This window comes from Bombus vancouverensis, chromosome 3, assembly GCF_051014615.1.
Source record: "Bombus vancouverensis nearcticus chromosome 3, iyBomVanc1_principal, whole genome shotgun sequence".
Lineage (NCBI taxonomy): Eukaryota > Metazoa > Arthropoda > Insecta > Hymenoptera > Apidae > Bombus > Bombus vancouverensis.
In genome coordinates, this window is record NC_134913.1 from 11,238,723 (window position 1) to 11,260,349 (window position 21,627).

Genomic DNA, 21,627 nt, shown 5'->3' on the forward strand with positions numbered 1-21,627 from the left:
GTCGTGTACCGTATTATAATGCATTTCCTACAAACATACACGTTGTAATTTTGAAATTTCCAAGAAACGTTAGAAGTGCCTATTATAACTTTTCAATTTCCAAATTTCGGGAAAAAAAGAAACGAAAAGTCGAGAGAAGCATTGCGATCTCCAAAAAGTAAAAAAAGACATATATATACACACACACACACACACACATGCGAAAGTATTGTAGTTTCCAAAAAGTAAAAAAAAAAAAAAAAAAAGTAACAAAACACACAGAAGCATTTTGTAGTTCCTAAAAGAAATACAGAAAATAAATGTAGGTTTCAGCTTTTTATACATTTCAAGTTTCTAATAAAATACGTATGTATTTGTACTTGTGTGAGTCCCATTTGAAAAGAAAACACGAGAAATACATATAAGCATTGTGATTCTTAGATTTTCAAAAATCAATAGATACTAAAAATACAGCTAAATATTTCGGCAACGTCACGCACACCATAAAAATGTAGTTCTTAAAAATATATTTCTTCCTTTCCCTCTTCTTCTTCTTCTTCTTCTTCTTCTTCATTCTCTCGACTATTTCGATGCATGTGTTTAAACGCGTAAGCAAACAAGCGTTTGTTTTTCTGAATTTTTCCAGGCAATCCTCGAAATAAAACAGCCTTAGCACCTGGCCACAGTTTGATGGACTGGATTCGATTGGGAAACTCTGGCGTCGATTTAACCGGCGTTGGTGGAGTTCCACGTGTCGTAACTTTGTCCGAATTGGCCACTCACAATAAGCAAAACGACGCTTGGATCGCGATTCGAGGTAGGTTTTTTTTTTAAAACATGCTCCTAAAAAAATTCGCCTCCCGTAAAATACCAGAATTTCTATTTCAATTTTTCAATTTCGTCTTCCCTTTAATCACACTGTCCGAGTATTTAAATATTAAATGTACGTATTCGACTATTTAATTTCTGACTGTAATTGAGTTTAAATTTAAATTGTAATTGAGTTTGAATTTAAATTCCTAGAATCTATAATTTTCGAAATATTTCAATTCCCCGTTTCTCACATCCACAGCCTTTTAACGATCTAAATTCAAAGCCCTGGAAATCTATAGCCTTCGAAGTAAAAATCCCTTGGTCCTCCAAATTATAATCCTCGAAACAGCTAAATTCTCATGCAATTTTCAAATTTTCTCGTTCGCTCACAACCAACGGTTCGTTCATTAAATAGCAGAATCTACTCTCCGTTAATGTGATTGCTCGTTAATCCCATTTCCACGAGCAAGAGTCGTTGCCTCGGACGTACACAGTTTCATTGGGATTAAATCGAAGAAATGAAAATCAATGGCCGCAGAAACGTGATCGCATTTTAAAGGCGATGCGATATCGCTTTCGACGCCACTTCCTCTGCAAATTGGCTTTAAGAGCGTTCGTAATGACAGAGTCGCCGAGGATGTCTTTGCCTGGGAAACTAAGTGCTAGATGTTACGTAAAGTAAGAGAATCCGGGCCAACGTGATATTAAGGAGAGACTCTCGTCTAACATCGATAAAAGCGTGTGATTTTAATGAATTAATTTTTTTTTTCTTTAAGACTGAGTACCAATTATTTATATGCAATTAGACCTTGTTGGGATGAAAACAGATAGTCTTGAAGTACAAATGTAATTCTCGTGTCTCTGTTCTTCTTACTGTTTAGTATATATTGCGCGAGTACTGTGGATTATCTTTGACAATATATCATTGGCGTGCAGTGCAACATCCGTCACAGTCACCAGAATGCAGCTCCTTAAAGTTAGATATTTCTGTTTCGACCTATTTTTGCAAGAAGAATATGAACAATTGGAAAAGTTCTAGCGTTTAGAAGAGAAACTTGCTCTTCTTGGCGGACCAGTTTAGTTTCTATCGCTTAAAAGAATATTACAAATAAACAAATAAATATTTATGGTTCAATCCCAGGAGAAATTTGATTGATCAATCAATCAATCAGCCTTTTCAGTTATCGTACACGCCAGTTTAGAAGCTTATTGAACGTGTCAGATTAAGAAGTTGATAGACGATAAGAGGAATTGAAATGAAAAAAATTACATTTGCAAGGCAATGTGCCATTTAACTTTCAGTTTCTACTGTAATTGTTAGTTAATGTAAAAAAATTCATAAAAATCATTCGTCTTTGTCGCTGCTATAGGACAATCTTCCCTTAGACTTGATCGCGTTTTAATTTACATTCAGTCGAGTTTCTTTTCTGCTACTACGTACAGTCGGTCTTGAAAATATTCGATACGCTAGCGTAAGTTTGACTTGTGTCTGAAATGAATGCAGATAAAACAATAAAAATATCTTCATGAAAGTGTATTGAAGTCTCGTGTATAGTTGTGAGAAAGCAGAAGAAAATATTTCTCATTCGGACATTCTACAAATTAACGTGAAAAAATATCGAAAAGTCAAAGTTACGTTAGTGTCTGAATATTTTCCACGCGGACTGTATTTCCTTTCATTACATTTCATGAAAATATTGCCAATTTATGTATAAAAAAAATAACGTTTGGACACTTTAGCTTTTTTCGTTGTGAATCTTCTAAAGCCCAACATTTTCGTCAAATAACTTTCTTTACAATTGCAATTATATGATATGAATAACTGGGCTGCAAAGTTTCATGCAAATTTATATTTTTGAGAATATAAACCAGAATATATAGAACATTGGCAGAAAATTGCTTGACTTGCCAAGTTATTTACATTTACATCTTTAAATCTCCTACAAATTTTCATTTTACAAAACATTATTAAATCATGAAATTGATTCATTTCCTAAATTCCTAAAAAATTATATATGTATATATGTATATACAATTTTAATATTATAAATAACAAATAACTTTATAAATATCATAATATACGGTTGGCAACGTATATTTGACGATTTCAATGCCACAGTCGCAATATATTTTTTAATCCCTTTTTTTTTTAACAAATAAATAATATCTTCTCTTGCCGTTAAGAATATGGAATTTTTATTAATTTTATTACAACATGTTCCTAAAATATTCCGACATTTGTCTTTATTCCATAATCGCCGGGCAGATTAATTGGTTGGTAGAAAAACGCCTTCTTTGGAAACAAGAAAATAAGCGACAGTCACGAGAGGCAAGGAATAATATAGGTCAACGTCGAACGCTTTTAGTTTGATTAAAATTTACTTTTTCCCCACCATCGTACGACATCCAATCGTGCAATATTTATTCAATACCCGTCACAAATCCTATTTTAATTCTACCTATGTTCGCCGGTATATTTTTTGCCATCATGATCTCGCATATTAGATGAGGCATGAGTCAGGCAATTTCTAGGGAATAGAGGAAGTACGAAGAAATAATCCAAATATTAAGTAGCACGATCGAATAGTAATGAAAGAAACAGGCGATCGATAATTATGGTTGGGGAAAACATCAACATTGTTGAATTTCTGTTTTATATTGCTTTTTATTAAAATGATGTTATTTTACTTGCATTTGAAGTTTCACTTTAGTTCGACATTCAAGAAATTGTCGTATTGTTCTTTGTCATTGACTTATTGGATCAATGATTTATTAAACGATTTATTATTTATGTTTCAAACGTCTGAAGAAAATAAACGTCGAACGTGACAACTGTGAAAAATTGATCGCGGACTACAAATGTTACATTGCAGTTATTTTTATGCAGCAATAGTTAGTTTGAATTAGAGAAAGGAACGTGAATGACAATGAGAGAGTTGTGTATTTTAAAGTAAAAGCAAAATGACTTAAAGTTTACATAACGTGGGATTCTTACACTCTGTGTCCTCGTTAATCAACTTGAAACCTCTATGTTTTGTATTTTTATAGCATCAATTTTTTGTAATCGTACGAAAATGCTATTTTGAACGATACGAAATTTGATATATTTTATATATATTTTTAGATGCAGTAATTACAAAAATTACTTGCAAGTAGCTTTATACTTCAATAAATATTCTATCTACCAGCTTTTATACTGCCCTATAGTACCAGATTTTTGTAATTATACGATACTAAATTTAATATATTTGAACCCAATTAATTACTCTGTAAATGCCATAAAAAACACAGCGTCAATATGCCAATACCTTCCGTAGCCACTGTGAGTTAATGCAATAAAAAAATAAAAAATAGATGAAACTAAAAAAAAAAAAAGATAAAGCTGCCGCAACGTAAACGCTAAACATTAAAAAGAACTTAAACTTTCTTAAACTAAGAACGTACACTTTCAAAAAGAATTTAACAATCTACGCAATGGTTAGTATCAAAAAATTAAAATAGCTAATAACGAAAAGCAAGTTGAACATAGAATCGGCAACTAAATGATTGCGGATTTTCTCATGAAATGGTAATGACAAATTTGTAGAGGTTTATCTGTAGAGGATGGTTGATCGGTGAGGTTTAATGGACGAAATCGTTCGTTATTGAAACTGTCGAATATATTTAAAATGATAAATCAGTATACAGATAATGTTCGTAAACACGCTCGTACTAACCGATTCGCTAAGACAGCTAACGATTCGTTAATTAGATTGCCGATAATTCGTTGATAACTGGTTGATAACTGATCGACAACTGACTGTAAATTCCGCAATCACTTAGTTGCCAATCCACATGATAATATCACTGAAATAACAAATAATTAATAGCAACTCGATAATAAAACAAGCTCTCTTAATTAACTCCGCAGGGATCGTTTTCAACGTGACACGTTACATGGACTTCCATCCAGGAGGAGTCAACGAATTAATGAGAGGCGTTGGAAAAGATGCCACGAAGCTTTTCGAAAACGTAAGTGCAACAATATCCGACTATCCATCGGATCAACGGTCTATCGTTGATCGACGATTATTTTTACGTACCCATAGATCGTTCGTTGCAGGTGCACGCTTGGGTCAACTATCAGAGCATCCTTCAGAAATGCGTGGTCGGAAGGCTGAGCCGTGGCTCGGTGAGCGGTACCACCGCGTCGTCGCCGACGGAAAATGCTGCCTCGAGTACGAGCAATTGTTCGTCGGCGACGTTGAACCTGATAACAAGTTGCACAAGTGAGTAACTAACGCGACATCGATCCTGCCCGCTTGTGTCTCGCCGATGGCGATAAAAGGAACGAGCGTCAGGCAAACCTTGATGGCTCTTTTCATGGAAAATTGTGAATGCAAAGAAAACAAAAATATATGTGTATATATATATATATGTAGATATGGCTTTTAAAGTGGCTTCATGCCGTTTATAGAGAAATTGAAACGTTAATGTAGTTGAATGCAAACTATGTTTGTGGGCTGTTGGAAAGGATGTACGCACCTAGATGAAGAGACTTGCGGGTCTGTGTTAAGAGAAAGATATCAAGGTTTTGGTATACTCTATAAAAGTAGTTATCTTTGTTGGAATGTTTATTCAATTCTCAAGGGTGGATTATTATATTATGGTTGAGAGATAAATAGAAATGATGGAAATTTGTGATTATTTAATAATCTGTATTTATTGTTAGTTACGTTTATCATACTGTATGTTGTTAGTTTGAAACTAAACCGTTGTAAATGAGCTTTGAACAGACGCGAACGTTCATCGTATGTAAATATTATATTTGTACTTATTATACTTGCCTCTTTCTGTGAGAGAAGACCCGAGCGAGTTCTTAGCAATCTTCAGATTGCTTTTATATTAGGGTATGTATTTGGAGTGGCTATATTTTGTTGGAATATTTGGATTACTGGTGAGTTTATAACGAACGTTAACTCTTTAAATATGGACCATGTGGTTTAGTTACATTGGACAATTTTACGTAACACGCTCCATTATATATTTTGTCTTATACTAGAAAGTGGACAAAGTGTTCGCTCTTTGATGGTTAAAGATTCTCGTCTTAAAATTAAAATTGAGATCTCGTTTTCAATACACGCTTCGACAAATTGAGGAAGTGCTAAAGTCTTTTTTAATGTCGACATTTATATATAGACAAATGATGAATTGTGTAGCGAACGAATTGTTAATAAATTATCGTAGGAAATAGTGCGAAGGAAGGTTTTGAAAGAAGAAGAGAATAAATAGAAACTGTTATTATGGAAGGGATGTTGGAAGAAGAGTAGCCATGTTTGATTAATCGACAAGAAATACACAACAAGAGAATAATTAGAACGTATCGATTTTCAGCTCATAGTGTGAACCAAGAAAACGTATCAGACGCTAATTTATTGAATATAAAAATGGAGTGGAGGCAAACACCCTACTCGTTGATATTGTTTTATCCAACGCCGTGCAATTATCCAAACATGTGCTATCAATTAACAAAGATACACGACTCGAAGCTGGTATACAAATTATGTTTCGGGAACACCATAGTAATGCAGGAGTTGGAATTAACAGCAGAAATAGAATGGCCACCGGACTGCTTCAGAGATTTAGAAATGAGGGAGGTAATGTAACTGAAAAGCTGTTGTTTAATTAATGAAAAATTTAAGATATTGATTTCTACTTTCTGCGTTATGTAGATGACTTTTACGTTTGCGAAGCGGAGGGTAGAGTTATGGAAATCTTACGGTAATCAAACGGTATTGAGGGAGACGAATATGGATGATCGAATGTACACAGAATACGAAGTAGTTACGAACAAACCGCTTTCTAAGTTAGTTCATCTGTTAGTCGTGCGAGCAAAAGACTTCTTGCAAATTGTACCTATTGGCAGGCACGTAGAAGTCAAAATGAATGTCATGGGTGAATATCATCCTTTTCCTTTTCGCTATTTAAAATCCCTAATTCATTGATCGACTAATTAAGTGAATTTAGAAACGTAATTAAAATGGCACGGTAATTCTCATAACAGCTACAGAACAGCCACAATCGAAACGAATATCTTTAAATCATTCTTCTTCTATTTATCTGAACTGTAATACTGTAATAGTTTCTATATTATTAATATCAAAGACGTTCAAAGTATTTTCATCGAAGAGATTGCTTTGCCCTTCAAGTAACTTGAAAATTGCTATAAAATTAGTTATTCGCGTCATTCTTCGCAGTAACTATTTTTGTAGCCAACTTACCTTATCGAAATGTAAATGTTTTATCAAAATAGAATCTTGCAACATTCTTTCATTTTTATATTGGTTCGTACAATCATATTTGTTGTAACAGTGCATCCATCGATGAAATAACTATCGATTTTACTCGCTAATCTATTAATTCTGTGTCGTCTACGTTATACAATATTTAACAAACTATAGTAAAGATTTAGCCGATTCCATCTTTGCATGATAGATAAAAAGTCCTCGAGGAAAGTACGCAAGAAACTATGAGATATTTCGTTTTAGGGATGGAAATATCGCGATTGTACACGCCTGTCCCACCGTGCCTTCATCCGGACGATATGGCGCCAAACTACAAGTCTGATTGCCTGTGTTTCATGATCAAGAAATACCCGAATGGCGCTTTGAGTCCGTCCATAACCGCTCTTGAGATTGGTCAGACCTTTTTTGTGAGCAATGCTTTAGGTGACTTCATGACAGAACCCTATGATATGTATACTATCCTTCATATGATCGCTGGTGGCACCGGTTTGACAGTGATACTTGGCGTCATACAGCAAGCTTTGGCCAGAAGATGTGTGTCAGTATCTTTTTATCTACAGGGCTTCTGAAAATCTAGTTTCCCAAACGTACTTTCTGAAGACATGTTACATAACAAGACATGATAATATTTCTTGCGAATTTGTCACGTTTTAGAGATTTTGCGACTATGAAATGGCCATTTCGTTCAAAGTAATACCGAATTGCTTTTTTACTTTTAGTTGAATTTTAGTTAGGAGAAGCTTATTGGTAGCAATAGCGTTATTTATTGTACCAAACGTACGTTTCAGTGGTTTAGGATCTAAAACATAGTATAATAAGATTCCACGAGTGCAGAAAATATGCAAAAGAATATTATTATAATACGAAAGTAGGTTTAGTAAACCATTTGTGAAAGAAAGTCTAAATGTTGATATTTGGCTTCCTGAATTTTGATAACGTTACTTCCTATGCAATTCTTATCGAATATCGATAGTTTAATCGAGTGTGATTAAGCTTTCCAGTTAATAGATGAGATGTAATAATGTATAGATATATAATCCTTGCGCATGTTTTTAATTTAATAATTTATGAAATGCTGCAGAAGGAGCATAAACTTACTCAACTTCAACAAGGACGAAGATAACATGTTTTACGTGAAGGAACTGGAAAAGGCTAGCACAGACAGCAGGTGAGTAGATTTTTTTGGATTTGTCTTTTCATTCTCTTCAAATGGGACATCTGTACGTTGCAGATTAAAAGTTACACATATCCTTTCACAAGCCGGAGACACCTGGAAAGGCAGACGCGGCACGATATCTGATTATTTATTAGAGGAACTAGTTGCACCATGTGAATCTAATGCATTCGTCTATACGTGCGGGCCTCCAGGATTCATACTGTCCGCAAGAAAGTAAGAATAAGGACGGTTTATTATTCTATTTTCGAATTATCTCTGGCTATGATATTTAAAATGTACAAAAATTTCATAAAATAAGAGGATAGCATGAATTTTGCAAATCATAGAAAGAAGCATAGATCGAATAACGTTTGTCTTTGATTTATTTTTTATTAATTGCGTGTATGTTTTTCAGTTCACTTCGAAAAATCAATTGGAAGCCGTGCCAAATGTACGAATTCGAAGATTAGCTGTACTCATCGAAAGCGTACTCCATCTCTTTTGATACCAAATGTTGGAACATTGGCAAACGTATGGAAACAATTACGTGTCGTACCGTTGAATTTTTAAAAAGAATCTTTTGGATACTTTTATTCCTATTTCCGCCCACAATCTCAGATTCGTGCGTGTAAGTTTATCAGGGAATCGAGTGGCAAATATGTAACAAAAAAAAAGAAGAATGTTTGGAGAAATAGAATTTTTTTTATAGAAATATTTTTTATGAGATTTCGTTTGATAAAATTTTTCTATGAAATTTATATTTAATTTTTTATCGAAAGATGTAGAATTTCTTTTCAAGAAGTAGTAGATCTTTCAATTTTTAATGTTACTGTCGAAATTAATTTAGAAGATAATTCTATAAAGATTAATTATCTATTGTGTATTATCTATTAAAGATTGTGTATCTATATAAAATATTGCAGCAAAGTTAATTATGATTTTGTTTCTTTTGTAAAATAGTGTCTTCCGTTTCAATAATTCACTCGATTTGACCGCAATACGCAAAAGCAAACACCTGTATATTTGTACTTACTATGAGTAAGTAGACGCGCATACTTTGTACCATATCTACGAATTTCGAAAAAAAAAAGAACAAGAAATGAAAAAAAGAAACAATAGGAGTAAGGGTCACGGATGAAAGTCTTTGAAATCTACGGGACGAGCCATAGATGTAATTCCTATATGGTTCGCGAATAACAAATTATTTTTACAAACGTCGTCTTTTAATCTATCATCCAGAGAGTTGTATTTTGAACAATTTATCCGGGAACATTAACAAGTATTTTCAGACGTAGGTCAATTCGAAACGATCATGGTGCTATTTCTTAAAACGAACCGAAACAAACATCTCACAACCATAATTTTTAAATTCCCAGTCTGCATTTTATATAGAAACATTTTAACCAGATTTTTATTTCCACATAATAAACTGCAGTCCCCTGTGTCTATCGAATTAGAATCCCTTGCGAGATTTGAATATTTTTTACTTGTTAGTAATAAATTAAATAAATTAAATAGTTTACAGGCTTTCTGCAAAAAGCCATATATATATATAACTTTTATTACACAAGATGATAAATTGAGTAAATAGTGGCAGAATTTTAGTCCTAAAATTTGAATATTATCTACGTTTGAATTAATAATTACAATTCTTAATAAATCTTCTACGTAGAGTACCATTTGCATATGTTTATAGATGTTTTCTTTAGGAAGTTGTTCAATTGTTATGTATACAGATTGTTATGTATTTAGTAATAATTATTTGGACAATCAAAAATAATCTGTTTATTTATCCTGCACAGTGTGCATACGATACGATATATCGTTTGACGAGTGGAATAATTTGCGTACGTAGTTCTAATTCGATAGCCAGGTACTGTGAAGTGATTAAAGCATCATGTTGGGCTTTCCTTTGGAAATAAAACACGTGGCAGATAGGGGCCTTAGAACTCTGGGTGAAAACTCTAGAATCGTTACCAATAAAATGGCCTAATCGCAGAAACGTTTTAAAATTAACAGCATAACGCAAAAGTACCAGAACCATAGTTCTTCGATTTTTCATAAAACTGAAGAAGATTTACGATAAGTGAGTGGATTGGAAAGATGGGGAAGATCGAAGAACTTTTGCAAGTAATTTTTACCGATCACGTGTTTTCAGATTCGAGCGTGTACGATTGTTTCATTCGAAGTTGGCCGTGTTTGAAAGAGGAAAGTATAGTGTCTCGTAGTTTGCTGAACGACACGGATAGTTTTATTCAAAACATACTCGAGTACGGACCATTTTCTGCATTTACGTACATGTTAAATACGCCTATGTGTATGTATATGTGTGTATGTACATAGTTGTTACCAGAAATAAATGAATATTTGATGGCTCCTTGTCTTGTCGTGTTCCTCTTTTCTTTTCATATTTTTCTCCGCTTTCTTTTATCCTTTGAAACTTCTGTCATAGCTTCAGCAGTCTTTCTACTTGGCAGACGAACAGAGGAATACCATGTTCTTTTATCTCTGGAAGTTCTACGACAGCTTTCTTTGTCTTTTCATTCAGAAATTGAACTGACGAATCTGTTGGTATTTGAAGACTTGAATGTAGGAGATTTCATTTTAAATGCAACTCGACGTCATAAAGATTCAATGTGAATAAATTTTAGCTTAAATAATGATAGATGAAGCTTCAGCAATTTTAGAATTTACCATATATTTATTATATCCTGGAGAATACTTGGTGGAAAGAAGAATCTTCAAATTTCTGCAAATTCTACTATTGTGAATTCTACTCCAATTATATAAATTGCTTGCTCCTTGACATTTTCGCATAAATGAAATTTTACTATCCTACAATACTCCAGAAATTATATATTTAACACGAATCCCTCGCTATTAATTATCATCTCTGCATCCAAATTCATTTGATCTTCTAATTGCTTCAAATAATAAAGTACCAATAATTCCATTAAACATAAACATCAGCAGATTGATCTACCACCAAAAGCAAAATATAATTGACACTATCACCATGAATGTACTCAAGAGAATTGATAGAAGAGAATATCATTTTTGTTAATAAAAGAATGAACTAAGTACTTAACGGATATGTTAGGCAAAGAGTATCATTTTTGCACTTCATAAAAATGCATATTTTATATTAACCACAAGGGAAATAAATATCTAAACAGAGTATCATTTTCCAAGAGGTTCATTTCATAAAAATTTATATTTTATATTAAACACAAGTAAAACAAATACCCAAAAAGAATATCATTTTTATATAATTTATACTGTACTTTGTGTTGAACAAAAGTAGAACAAATACTTCTATAAATAAATATTAAAAATAGTTCAATATTAAGAGAGTAAATAAATGTGGGGGTGGGGGTGGGAGAGAGGAATTTAAAACTTTCCAAAATTCGTCCTCGCATCTCGCCAAGCCTTTCCACACTCCAATTGTAATTTACAATAACATGTCTTGCACAAAGCAAAGAGTGTTCACTATTGATCGTGCAAAGTTTTTCGCTGCAACGTGACGTAACTGCATCGGCGAACGAGTGAAGCTTTTTGGCCACAAAAAATGTGTCGCGGCTGATTTTTGGCTTCCAAAGCACCTGACCTTGGAAAGTCGCACTGCGAATTTCTCGCGCCATATATCGATGTTCGTGGTCGGAAGCCTACCTCGTGCTTGCCAAGCACATTCTTCCGTTTGTAGGATCGATCAATCTTGGAGAAGAAATTTTCGATAACGAAATTTTTAATTATTTGACAAACTGACGGTAGAAAGTTCAGTGGAAAGCATAGAAGTTATTATTCTCTTCTGCGACGATTATATTCCCAATTATAATTATTGACTATAACATAAACTATAATTATTCCCAAATTTCTGACTCTTCGGCAGGTAGGCAGAAAAATACAAGGAAAGAGCGGCAACACATCCAAACCAGGTGGCTGCTGAAGCGAGCAAAACTCTCATAGAAAAAAGAAAACACCCCATTGACCTCGCTAAAGAAATAAAATAGTCAAACTCAAAGATGGTATCCCGCTGGGGGTAGCCACCCGCATTTTATTTAGCAATTAAGTTAGAAAAATTGACCAAATGTCCAGCTGAGCAAAATTGTAAATTACAAATTAAATAATAAAAAAAAATTTTTTTTAACTCAAAAAAAAAATTGTTATTTATTTGACTTTCGTATGGAATTATAACAAATCGTTCTTAAGCTATAAAAAATATAATTAAAGTGAAGAAGGGAAAGTGTTTCCAGTGTCAAGTCTCTTAGTAGACATTACCCTTTAGATTTAAGCACTAGATTCAACTGCAATCAAACATACGATAATCGCTTATTAAACACGACATAGTACCATGCGAGAAAAATTTCCGTATAATTCTCAATGAGGATTGATTGCAAAATTCATCCAAATAAATAAAAAAAAAAGTCTCCTAGTGTTTTTAGTTGCCTTCTTTTAATAGAAACATTTTTAGTTGGCTTTTCGATTAAATTCTCTCGCGTCATCTTAAGGATACCAAACATTGGATCATTCAAGTCGAAAGATATTATGGTTCTTCGATGTTCAACTATACTTGTTATCGAACGAGACAGATAACTTTAGAAAATATGGTGAAATATCCGAAAAGAATATTCTATGTAAATATTAAATTGTACATCGTATATCTAAAAATAATTCTTTCTGAAAATGACATTTTATAAATAAATAGCATACACTCCGCGCGATCGTAACATATTTTCAGAAGAAAAGTTACGTGACGCGAGTCATATAAAACTCGTGCACAGATATTCTATTATTTTTGTTGCTTTCGACAATTCAGTTAAATATAATTCCTATGTATGTTTGTCGTGATAAATCGCAGATGACGTTGGAAATACTAACGTTTTTCGGGGTCGGTATTTCAGAACGTGAGACACGAAATCCCATATAGTGTCATGCCCATCCTGTCTTTAAATCAATGAGGATAACGTAATTATCATGGTAGTTAATGGAAGGTGATTAGCTAAAAGGCCTATTAAACATGGTTTTGGAATAATGTTGTACCGTAGAGGATGCCATAACGTGGAATGACATAAATCTAACAACCGAAGGAACTTCATTGTCACGAGAATTGAAATAGCGTCGCCACTTTGTGAAATCACCTTTTTCTTTTTTAACTATCAAACAGACGAATTCGTTGCACGTTCGACGATTAACATCGATGAAATTAATGCAACTAGAAATCTAATTTTCTTCTCTTCCCATAAAATAAATATTTCAATTAATTAACATTTTTAGTTGATTGTTAGTTCTCATTCCATAGAAATTTAACACGACATATAATATAACAGAATTATATGCTTGAACATGATCGTCAGTATATTATTATAGGAATATTAGTCATTTTAGCTTAAATTTATATTTAATTTTATTTAATCTCTCGATGAATCGGCTCAAATTTCCAGCTTTAACGGGAAACAAGAATATTTCTGCTTGTTCTCGGAATAGAATATTTATCCTACGTTGACATGCTTCAAACAATAGATTGTACTTTAAACATTATTTTTTAGCTATAACAAGAGTATACTCGAGAGAAATATCAGAAAAACAGACCCTGATATTTGTAGTATTAAGCGATCGATTGCAGCTAATAAAACAGGGCTGGTATTTACTGGTTGGTTTTATCCGATGGAAACGAGCACAATGAAGTAAAAGCAAGTTCAAAGCTTCGACGGAACATCAACCGGTCTCATCCCCTTTCTTCAGAACCGATCGAAGCTTGGCGAAATTTCGTACCAACCTATCGGTTAAGAAAAAAGGGAAAACGAACATTGAAATAGATCGGAGTTTCCGATCGATTTTTGGCTGCATGCCTCGCGTCTCGCATAGACGTTCTGAAGGCTGAAAATTTGTTCAACGATGCGACAAAAATGAAAGAGAACTGTTAAGAAATATTAATTGAATTAATAAACCTTTTACTTTGCCTTTTTTGTTTTTTTTTTTTTTTTTTTTTTTGGAAGTTTATGGAATTTTTACTTTTTTCGTATTAAAGTGTTTTGTTCCAATATTATATTATTCTACGAACCTTCCCTTTTTTTTTTAATGTCCGATACGAATGGACTTTTTATTCGATAAAAATCGTTTCGAGAAATATTTGATTTGATACTCTCCGGTTTCCCAGAGATTAAAAACAAAATGCAGTTTCAATACACATTTTTCGGCAATTGCTCGCACCATTTAAATATTGATGATTGCAAATAAAAAATAATATGTGTGAAATATTCTTTTAAGAACTTTACTTGATAGATGTATTTCTTAGATATTATAAAATTATTCAATTATTCTATTACGTTCCATACTCTACTATAAATTGTTAAGATTAATTTTGCATTATTTTTCCTGCAATTTTAAAATAAAGTATAAGAATTTCCTCGTGTTACGAACTGTAAGAATAGAAAATTTAGAGAAAATTATCAATTGTTTTCTGATTTAGAGATTAACAATTTCCGAGGTGTATTGGGTTGGCAACTAAGTGATTGCGGATTTTGTCAATACCAGCTAATGACAAAATCCGCAATCACTTAGTTGCCAGCTCAATAATTATTTCTGAGATCATAAATGAATTATCTTAATGTTCAAAGTTTAGATGGTTTATTTTCCATCTATCGTCTAAACAGTAACCGACATGTTACCGCCTCAAAAGAGTAATTAAACTCAAAGTGGAACCTACAACTTCACGGATGAAACTCATAGTCGAAGTTTCCGGATGCAAAATTAAGGGAATCAGGCAAAAAACAATCGTTAGTCCCTAAGTTCACCTATACAATGCCGCGAAGATCCATAATTTCGGAACTCTGAAACTCTATTCTAAACAATTTGCAAATTTTAAAGAAACCTAAAGCCTGAAGCAATAAATCAAACGTTAAAAATAGGTGCAGTAGTGTTTCCATCGTCAGAACATTTCTTACGTTTCAGGAAATTGTGCAAAAAAATTGCGACAAACGTTGCATTTCTGTCTCTGTATTTTATATTTCCAATATAAAACAGTTTCAACTTTATTAACTTTTATCTTTATTTATTTTCAAATAGTCCATGTCTTTCGAATTTGTAGGAAATTCCGGTTTTACAATATACGTATACTGCGATATTTACCTTTTACTCGAACTCTTTGAATTTCACTTCAAAATCTACATTTTCCACTTCGCAAACGCCGATACGTAAAATATAAATCTTTCACTTCATAAACTGTATACATACGTTTATGATATAATTTGTCCTGAATTAGAATGTTCTAAAACAGCGTTTTTTTGTGATTTTTTTTAGAAGGGAAAGAAAGAAATGAAGTTATTGAATTTTGAGATATGGTTTTATATATATTTAAGGAATACAAAAAATTTTTTTCTAAAGTAAAAAAGAAAATTATCACAGATTTCTAAGCCTCTTGACTGGAACAAAAAAGCAAAAAAGGATTAAATTATTATATATTTTTCTTCTGGGTGAACTAAACAAAGGCAGAAAAAAAGTTTATTTAAATAATTATTATAGCATCTTAAAGTTTATTGTTTTTTTGTTAAAACACATTTGTTTTTAAACCCGTCAAAATTTTTAATTTCACATTTTTTTCTGCCGTTGTTTAGTTCACCCAGAAGAAAAATATATGATATTTTAATCCTTTTTTGGTTTTTTGTTTCAGCCAAGAATTACGAGGTGGATCTTTCCCGCCGATTGAAGACTGCAGCGACAAGACGCCCATGAAATAGGCTTACTTTTATGCTTTTACTTTAAAAACAATTTGTTTATATTCGTCAAATATACAGGGTGGTTGGTAACTAGTGGTACAAGCGGGAAGGGGATGATTCTACGCGAAAAAAGAAGTCGAAAATATAGAATACAAATTTTTCGTTTGAGGCTTTGTTTTCGAGAAAATCGACTTTGAATTTTCGCTCGGTACGCGTGCGGTACGTTATAACGGATCTCACTGTTCGCGTACCGAGCGAAAATTCAAAGTCGATTTTCTCGAAAGCAAAGCCTCAAACGAAAAATTGTTATTCTATATTTTCGACTCCTTTTTTCGCGTAGAATCACCCCCTTTCCGCTTGTACCATCAGTTACCAACCACCCCGTATATAAAACCATACCTGAAAATTCAATAACTTCATTTCTTTCTTTCCCTTCTAAAAGAAATCACAAAGAAACGCTGTTTTAGAACATTCCAATTCAGGACACCCCCATGAAGCAACCATAAACATGTACAGCGAGAGAGAAAGCAAAAATGTTGCACTTTTCTATTCACCTGTAGCAAAGTGACATCGTCGAAAAACATATCTGATGTTACGATAAAATGTTGGGGTATCGACTCAAACATCACGCGACAAAATCTCACGAAGTTTAACTTAACCCGGGTGCCCTGGTTCCACTGACAATCGAAACGCCATAAGTTTCTATCGAAAATTCTATAAATTTCGTCCGAATGCAGGCGTTTAATCGTGCGAGAAGGCCAAGCAGAAAACGGCGGTGAAAACCACGTTGAAAGGAAATTCTGCCGCAACGGTTAGAGGAGAACGTTAAAAGCGGGATTTCCTCGAGAAACCGTTGCGACGATCGATGGGATTTCTATCCCATAATAGGAACTAGGAAAGAAACCGCGAAGCATAATGGCCACGGATTTTTCGAATGGACGATACGCGAGCGCGTACTTTGTGCGAAACTTTTCTTTGTTCGTTGTTGCAAGGGCATTCATCGAACCGCTATCGTCCGTGGAACGAACGGTGCTTCGCTGAAATTGTGACTTTCCACGACACGCCAACGACTTTCCTCACAAAAGCCAACTTCTCCGTGAAGTTGTGTCTTGAAACATCTATAACTTGTTTCATGGCGTAGGAAGCATTTGTTTTCTGCAACTCGATCGCAAAGTTACATTCTTTCTTGCGTAGCAAGGGAAATACGTAAGAAGAAATACCATAAAAAAATTTCACAGTGTTTAAAATTAATCTGGTGGAAATTGAAGAAAGCCTTTTGTTTATTGCAACGCAGACGTGTTCAGTACGTAGACGATTTGTAATGAAAATCCTCATTCAATTATCATGAGACACGCAACGTAATACCAAAGATATCGGAAAGGGGTAAATAAATTTTTCTATCACTTTCTCATTCAATACAAGGAAAGAACAACATTCAAACCAGCTGGCTGCTGAAGCGAGTAAAACTCTCATAGAAAGAAGACCGAGAAGAAAACACCCCACTGACCTCACTAAAGAAATAAAATAGTCAAACCCGAAGATGGTATCCCCCTGAGGGTAGCCATCCACATGTTATCTAGCAATTAAGTTAGGAAAATTTACCAAATGTCCAGCTGGATAAATTGTAAGGTAAAAATTAAATAAAAAAGAAAAACTTTCTCGTTCGATCTTACCTCTTCGAGAATTTTTGAGAATCTTCAGAAATGTGGCAATAACGAATTATTTATTATTATTTGTTGCTTCCTCGCCAGCCAAGGTACACAATATTATAATCCGAAAATAAGAAAATCACGCTCAAGTCGAGATTCTTTATCAGTGAAAATAAAAACTTGCGTAGAATTTACAAAAATCCTCAGTCTGGTTATAGTCGTACACGCGTACGTACTAGCGAATATGTTGATGTAAAAATCGTATAACGAGATTGCAAATTTCTACGGTATCGATCGATAAGAAAATGCAACAGCCTTATCAAGATATCGGCGTTCAGCACGAACGAACCGAGTCTACCGTCGATATCGTTTTCTTCGAGCGTGCAATTAATCGTTCTCGATGGCCGCAATATCCGAGCATTTAATTGGTGGCCCACGAGCCACGAATTCAGGCCGACTCGAGCGATTGTTCGCCCTGCAATGGTTAAAACATAATGATATTTGCTCGGCGATTAATCGCCGACTGGCCCGTTTCTCGAACAATGTTTCCGAAGGGAACGCGCTGAGCGAACAATGCACGGCCACGCAGAAAATGGACGTATTGTTCGATACCAGTATTCTTCCATCCAACGATCAACATGCTGATGACTTGTCACGTGGCAAGAAGCTTTCGTCCTTTCGATCGATTTCGCATCTAATAATTGAATTTTAAAAAGTAATTCATCAGAGAAACATGATAATTGTCTGTAAATATATGGTACGTAGATAATTGTAATTGTAGCGGAATAGAACTTTCCGACAGCTTCGCGACACAAAGCGCTATATCATCAAAGCGTAAGGCTGACATGCTCAATGTACTGTCACGTAGAATAAAAAAGAAGAAATCGAAGATGAAAATAAAAAAGAGAGAATTTATTTCCTGACACTTTGTTTACACTAATCACAGTTTTACTTTCAAGCTCCAGCCGTGACTTTCCAAGGCTGAAGCTCTTACAACTTGACTTTCGATCGGATCCGTTTGTCTTTCCTTTGTCACACCTCAATATCTCCACTATCCACGCGTTTGTTAGGCGTCCGTAACATATCGATGGCTCATTAGGCATTTCAATCCTGCCCACAGGTGATCATAAATAATATTCCAATTCCGAACAAAGATACAGTCAGATATCTGAGTATGATTGTGGACAGAAGAATGACACGGAAACGACACATAGTAGATAAATCTAAACAACTGAAATGAAAACTAAAAAAATTCTACGGGCTCATTTGCAGACGCTCCAACTTAAACACGCAGAGTAAAATAATGCTATAGCATATTAAATGTAAACCTGTTTGGACCTATGGGATCCAACTATGAGAAACAGCGAGTAATTCCAACATAGAAATTCTGATAACTGATATCATCATATTGAATGATAAGCAGTAAAAATTTGAAAAACGTATGGGAAGTTGTACGAAACGAGGAAACTGGTTAAACTGAGGTTCGATAAACAGATTGCAGGAACCTTTTACACCTTGATAAGTACCAGTCATTGTGACTGGTATTGGTACAAGTAGCCTTGATACAAAATTATTTTCAGCTTGAATACATAAAAAAGAAATTAAAATTGATTATATTATTCTTTTAGTTATCGTTGCGAAAGTCAATATATCATTGCGGAAAAAAATATAACATGAAGTAGGAATTTGAAAATAAAATTGTAGAACCGATCAATTTGATTGGTTTGGTAGTTCTGGTGTTAAATCACGATTGATAGCGAATCAGATATTAGTATTTCGAGGACAGATTGAAAAGGTGAAACGTGGCTTTGTATGTAAATTCGATCGCAGTCTATAGTAATCTACGTATTAAGGGTGAATAGTAATTTCATATAGATTTCGATAATTTAGACTTCCGTCTAAATAATTCCCCTAAATAACACAATTTTTTAACAAATTTATTCTCTAATTTTCGAACGCTATAGAACACGTAACGATCCTATCAACGCACAGTAATATAATTTCCTTTACTTTAATAGATGTTCGATTGAACGATTTTCGAACGTAACACGATTCTAAACCACTTTCCACTGATTCTCGTATTTTATAAAACGAACAACGACGTTCTTATCGTACTGCAATATAATTTACTATACCGTACTGTGTATAATTACCACGTATAATTTAATATAATTAATGTACTTTACCTCGATAGATTTTTGATCACACGATCTCACGAACATCACGATCTCATTTCCAATTTAATCCTAATTTAATTGCTCTAATTTTTCTACCATCGTATCTAATTTTCATATATTGCAGAGTAAAATAATGCTATACAAAGCCATATTAAAACCTGTTTGGACCTATGGGATCCAACTATGGGAAACAGCGAGTAATTCCAATATAGAAATTCTTCAACGATTCCGATCAAAAACTCTAAGATCCTTACTAGATGCACCTTGGTATGTTACCAACGAAACAATCCATCGCGACCTTAAGATACCTACAGTTAAAGAAGAAATATCCAAATTCAGCAATAGATATAACATAAGAATTAACGACCACCAAAACCCATTAGTTACCCAATTACTTGACACGATAGATCAGATTCGCAGACTAAAAAGACCTTCAGATTGAAGAATTAGATTCAACTAGAATCAAACATACTATAAACTCTTGTAATCCAAGTTAAAGTACCACGCCAAAATAATTTACTTATAATCCTCAATGAGAATTGATTGTAAATAGTCTCCCACATAAAAAAAAAAGAGTGACGCCACATCTTTATCTCCGTCATCACCCCATTGGTTTTGAAACGTGACAGTACCATCAATATCCCTACGGTCCTTTCGCCGAATATTCCGAAGAATGCATACGCGGCAACTGTCACGGACGTCTAAGAAACGTGTGCGTAGTGGAGATATCGAGGGGTAACAAAGAAAAGAATCCGTTTGGTTCTGAACAAAAGATTCATTCCGTTTCGAACAGCCAAGTGCGAAAGGTCCAGCGTAACAGCGAAGCAAACACATTCGAGAAGCGTGATTGTTGATTGTTCATCGTTGATTGTTGACTGTTGATGGTTCAATAAACTTTTTTGTTGAATATCGAGAGTATTTCTTGGCCACTTACATCTAACACCACCTCATAATTAATCCCTCGAGCATTATGCTTCGTTACTGAAACTGTAATGTTGAACAGTGCCACGAATTTTCAGTCATTAGCGTACGTGTGCTTACGTGGTAATTAATACGCTATCTCGAGGACTGAATTTGCTATGGAGCAGGGGAAGGTAAGATTGAACGGAGGATCGGTCGGTGCGACGAGATATTTCAAGATGCAGCCCGGTACAGTGCCATAAATCAACGTATGTCGACATAAACATCGAGACGCGCAACAATTTTCATAATCCGATTACATTGTTCCATTGCTGTGAATTTATTTTGCTCTTGATGCATACGTATAGTGTAGGTATACGACATAAACGTTCTAGGGGTTCAAGAAGTGGAATGAAAATAGACAAGCATACGTATGTAACATGATCTTTAAATTTTTCAAGTAAAATATTATAGGATTTATTCATTCAGAAATATTAGAAATTAGAGTTTCCAATGATTTCTATCCTATATGATAAATTTATTGATAGATGGATCTATTTCGTCATTAGGTGGTAATGACAAAATCCTCAATCCCTTATTATGCCAACGCAATATTTACAATGGATTAAACAGGAAACGATGGTTATTTAATGTAAACTAAATACAATAATGTGATAGAACTAGGACAACTAAATTGATAATTCACAACTCACAACTAACAGTTTACAACTCATAACAACTCGACAACTCGACAACTCAACCCTCGACTCCTCACAACTCGACTTTCAATTCGCAACTCCTCACAATTCGACTCTTAGTTAACGACTGACTATTAATTCGTCTTTCTCCCTTAAGCACCCTTTTGTCTTTTCTCATACCCCCACCACGTATGTTTTTGGTAATCATCATGATCATGTACGCCTTCTTCCGCGTAACTTTTCGACTGAAAGACCA

The 21,627-nt window shown here is 34.1% G+C and overlaps 1 protein-coding gene across 7 annotated transcripts in view; it reads left to right on the forward strand.

The window, feature by feature from the left end:
• The window catches only part of LOC117165862 (cytochrome b5 reductase 4), a 29,366-nt gene extending 18,752 nt beyond the window's left edge, over window positions 1-10,614 (forward strand). For all 7 annotated transcript variants that reach the window (XM_076617514.1, XM_033349276.2, XM_076617513.1 and 4 more), the window contains 9 exons: window positions 626-796; window positions 4,703-4,803; window positions 4,895-5,060; window positions 6,166-6,428; window positions 6,504-6,726; window positions 7,320-7,614; window positions 8,158-8,244; window positions 8,308-8,466; window positions 8,648-10,614. In XM_076617514.1, coding sequence (XP_076473629.1) covers window positions 626-796; window positions 4,703-4,803; window positions 4,895-5,060; window positions 6,166-6,428; window positions 6,504-6,726; window positions 7,320-7,614; window positions 8,158-8,244; window positions 8,308-8,466; window positions 8,648-8,702 — 1,520 coding nt within the window. In that variant the 3' untranslated portion in view covers window positions 8,703-10,614. The remainder of the gene's footprint in view (window positions 1-625; window positions 797-4,702; window positions 4,804-4,894; window positions 5,061-6,165; window positions 6,429-6,503; window positions 6,727-7,319; window positions 7,615-8,157; window positions 8,245-8,307; window positions 8,467-8,647) is intronic.
• Window positions 10,615-21,627: the final 11,013 nt, after the last annotated feature.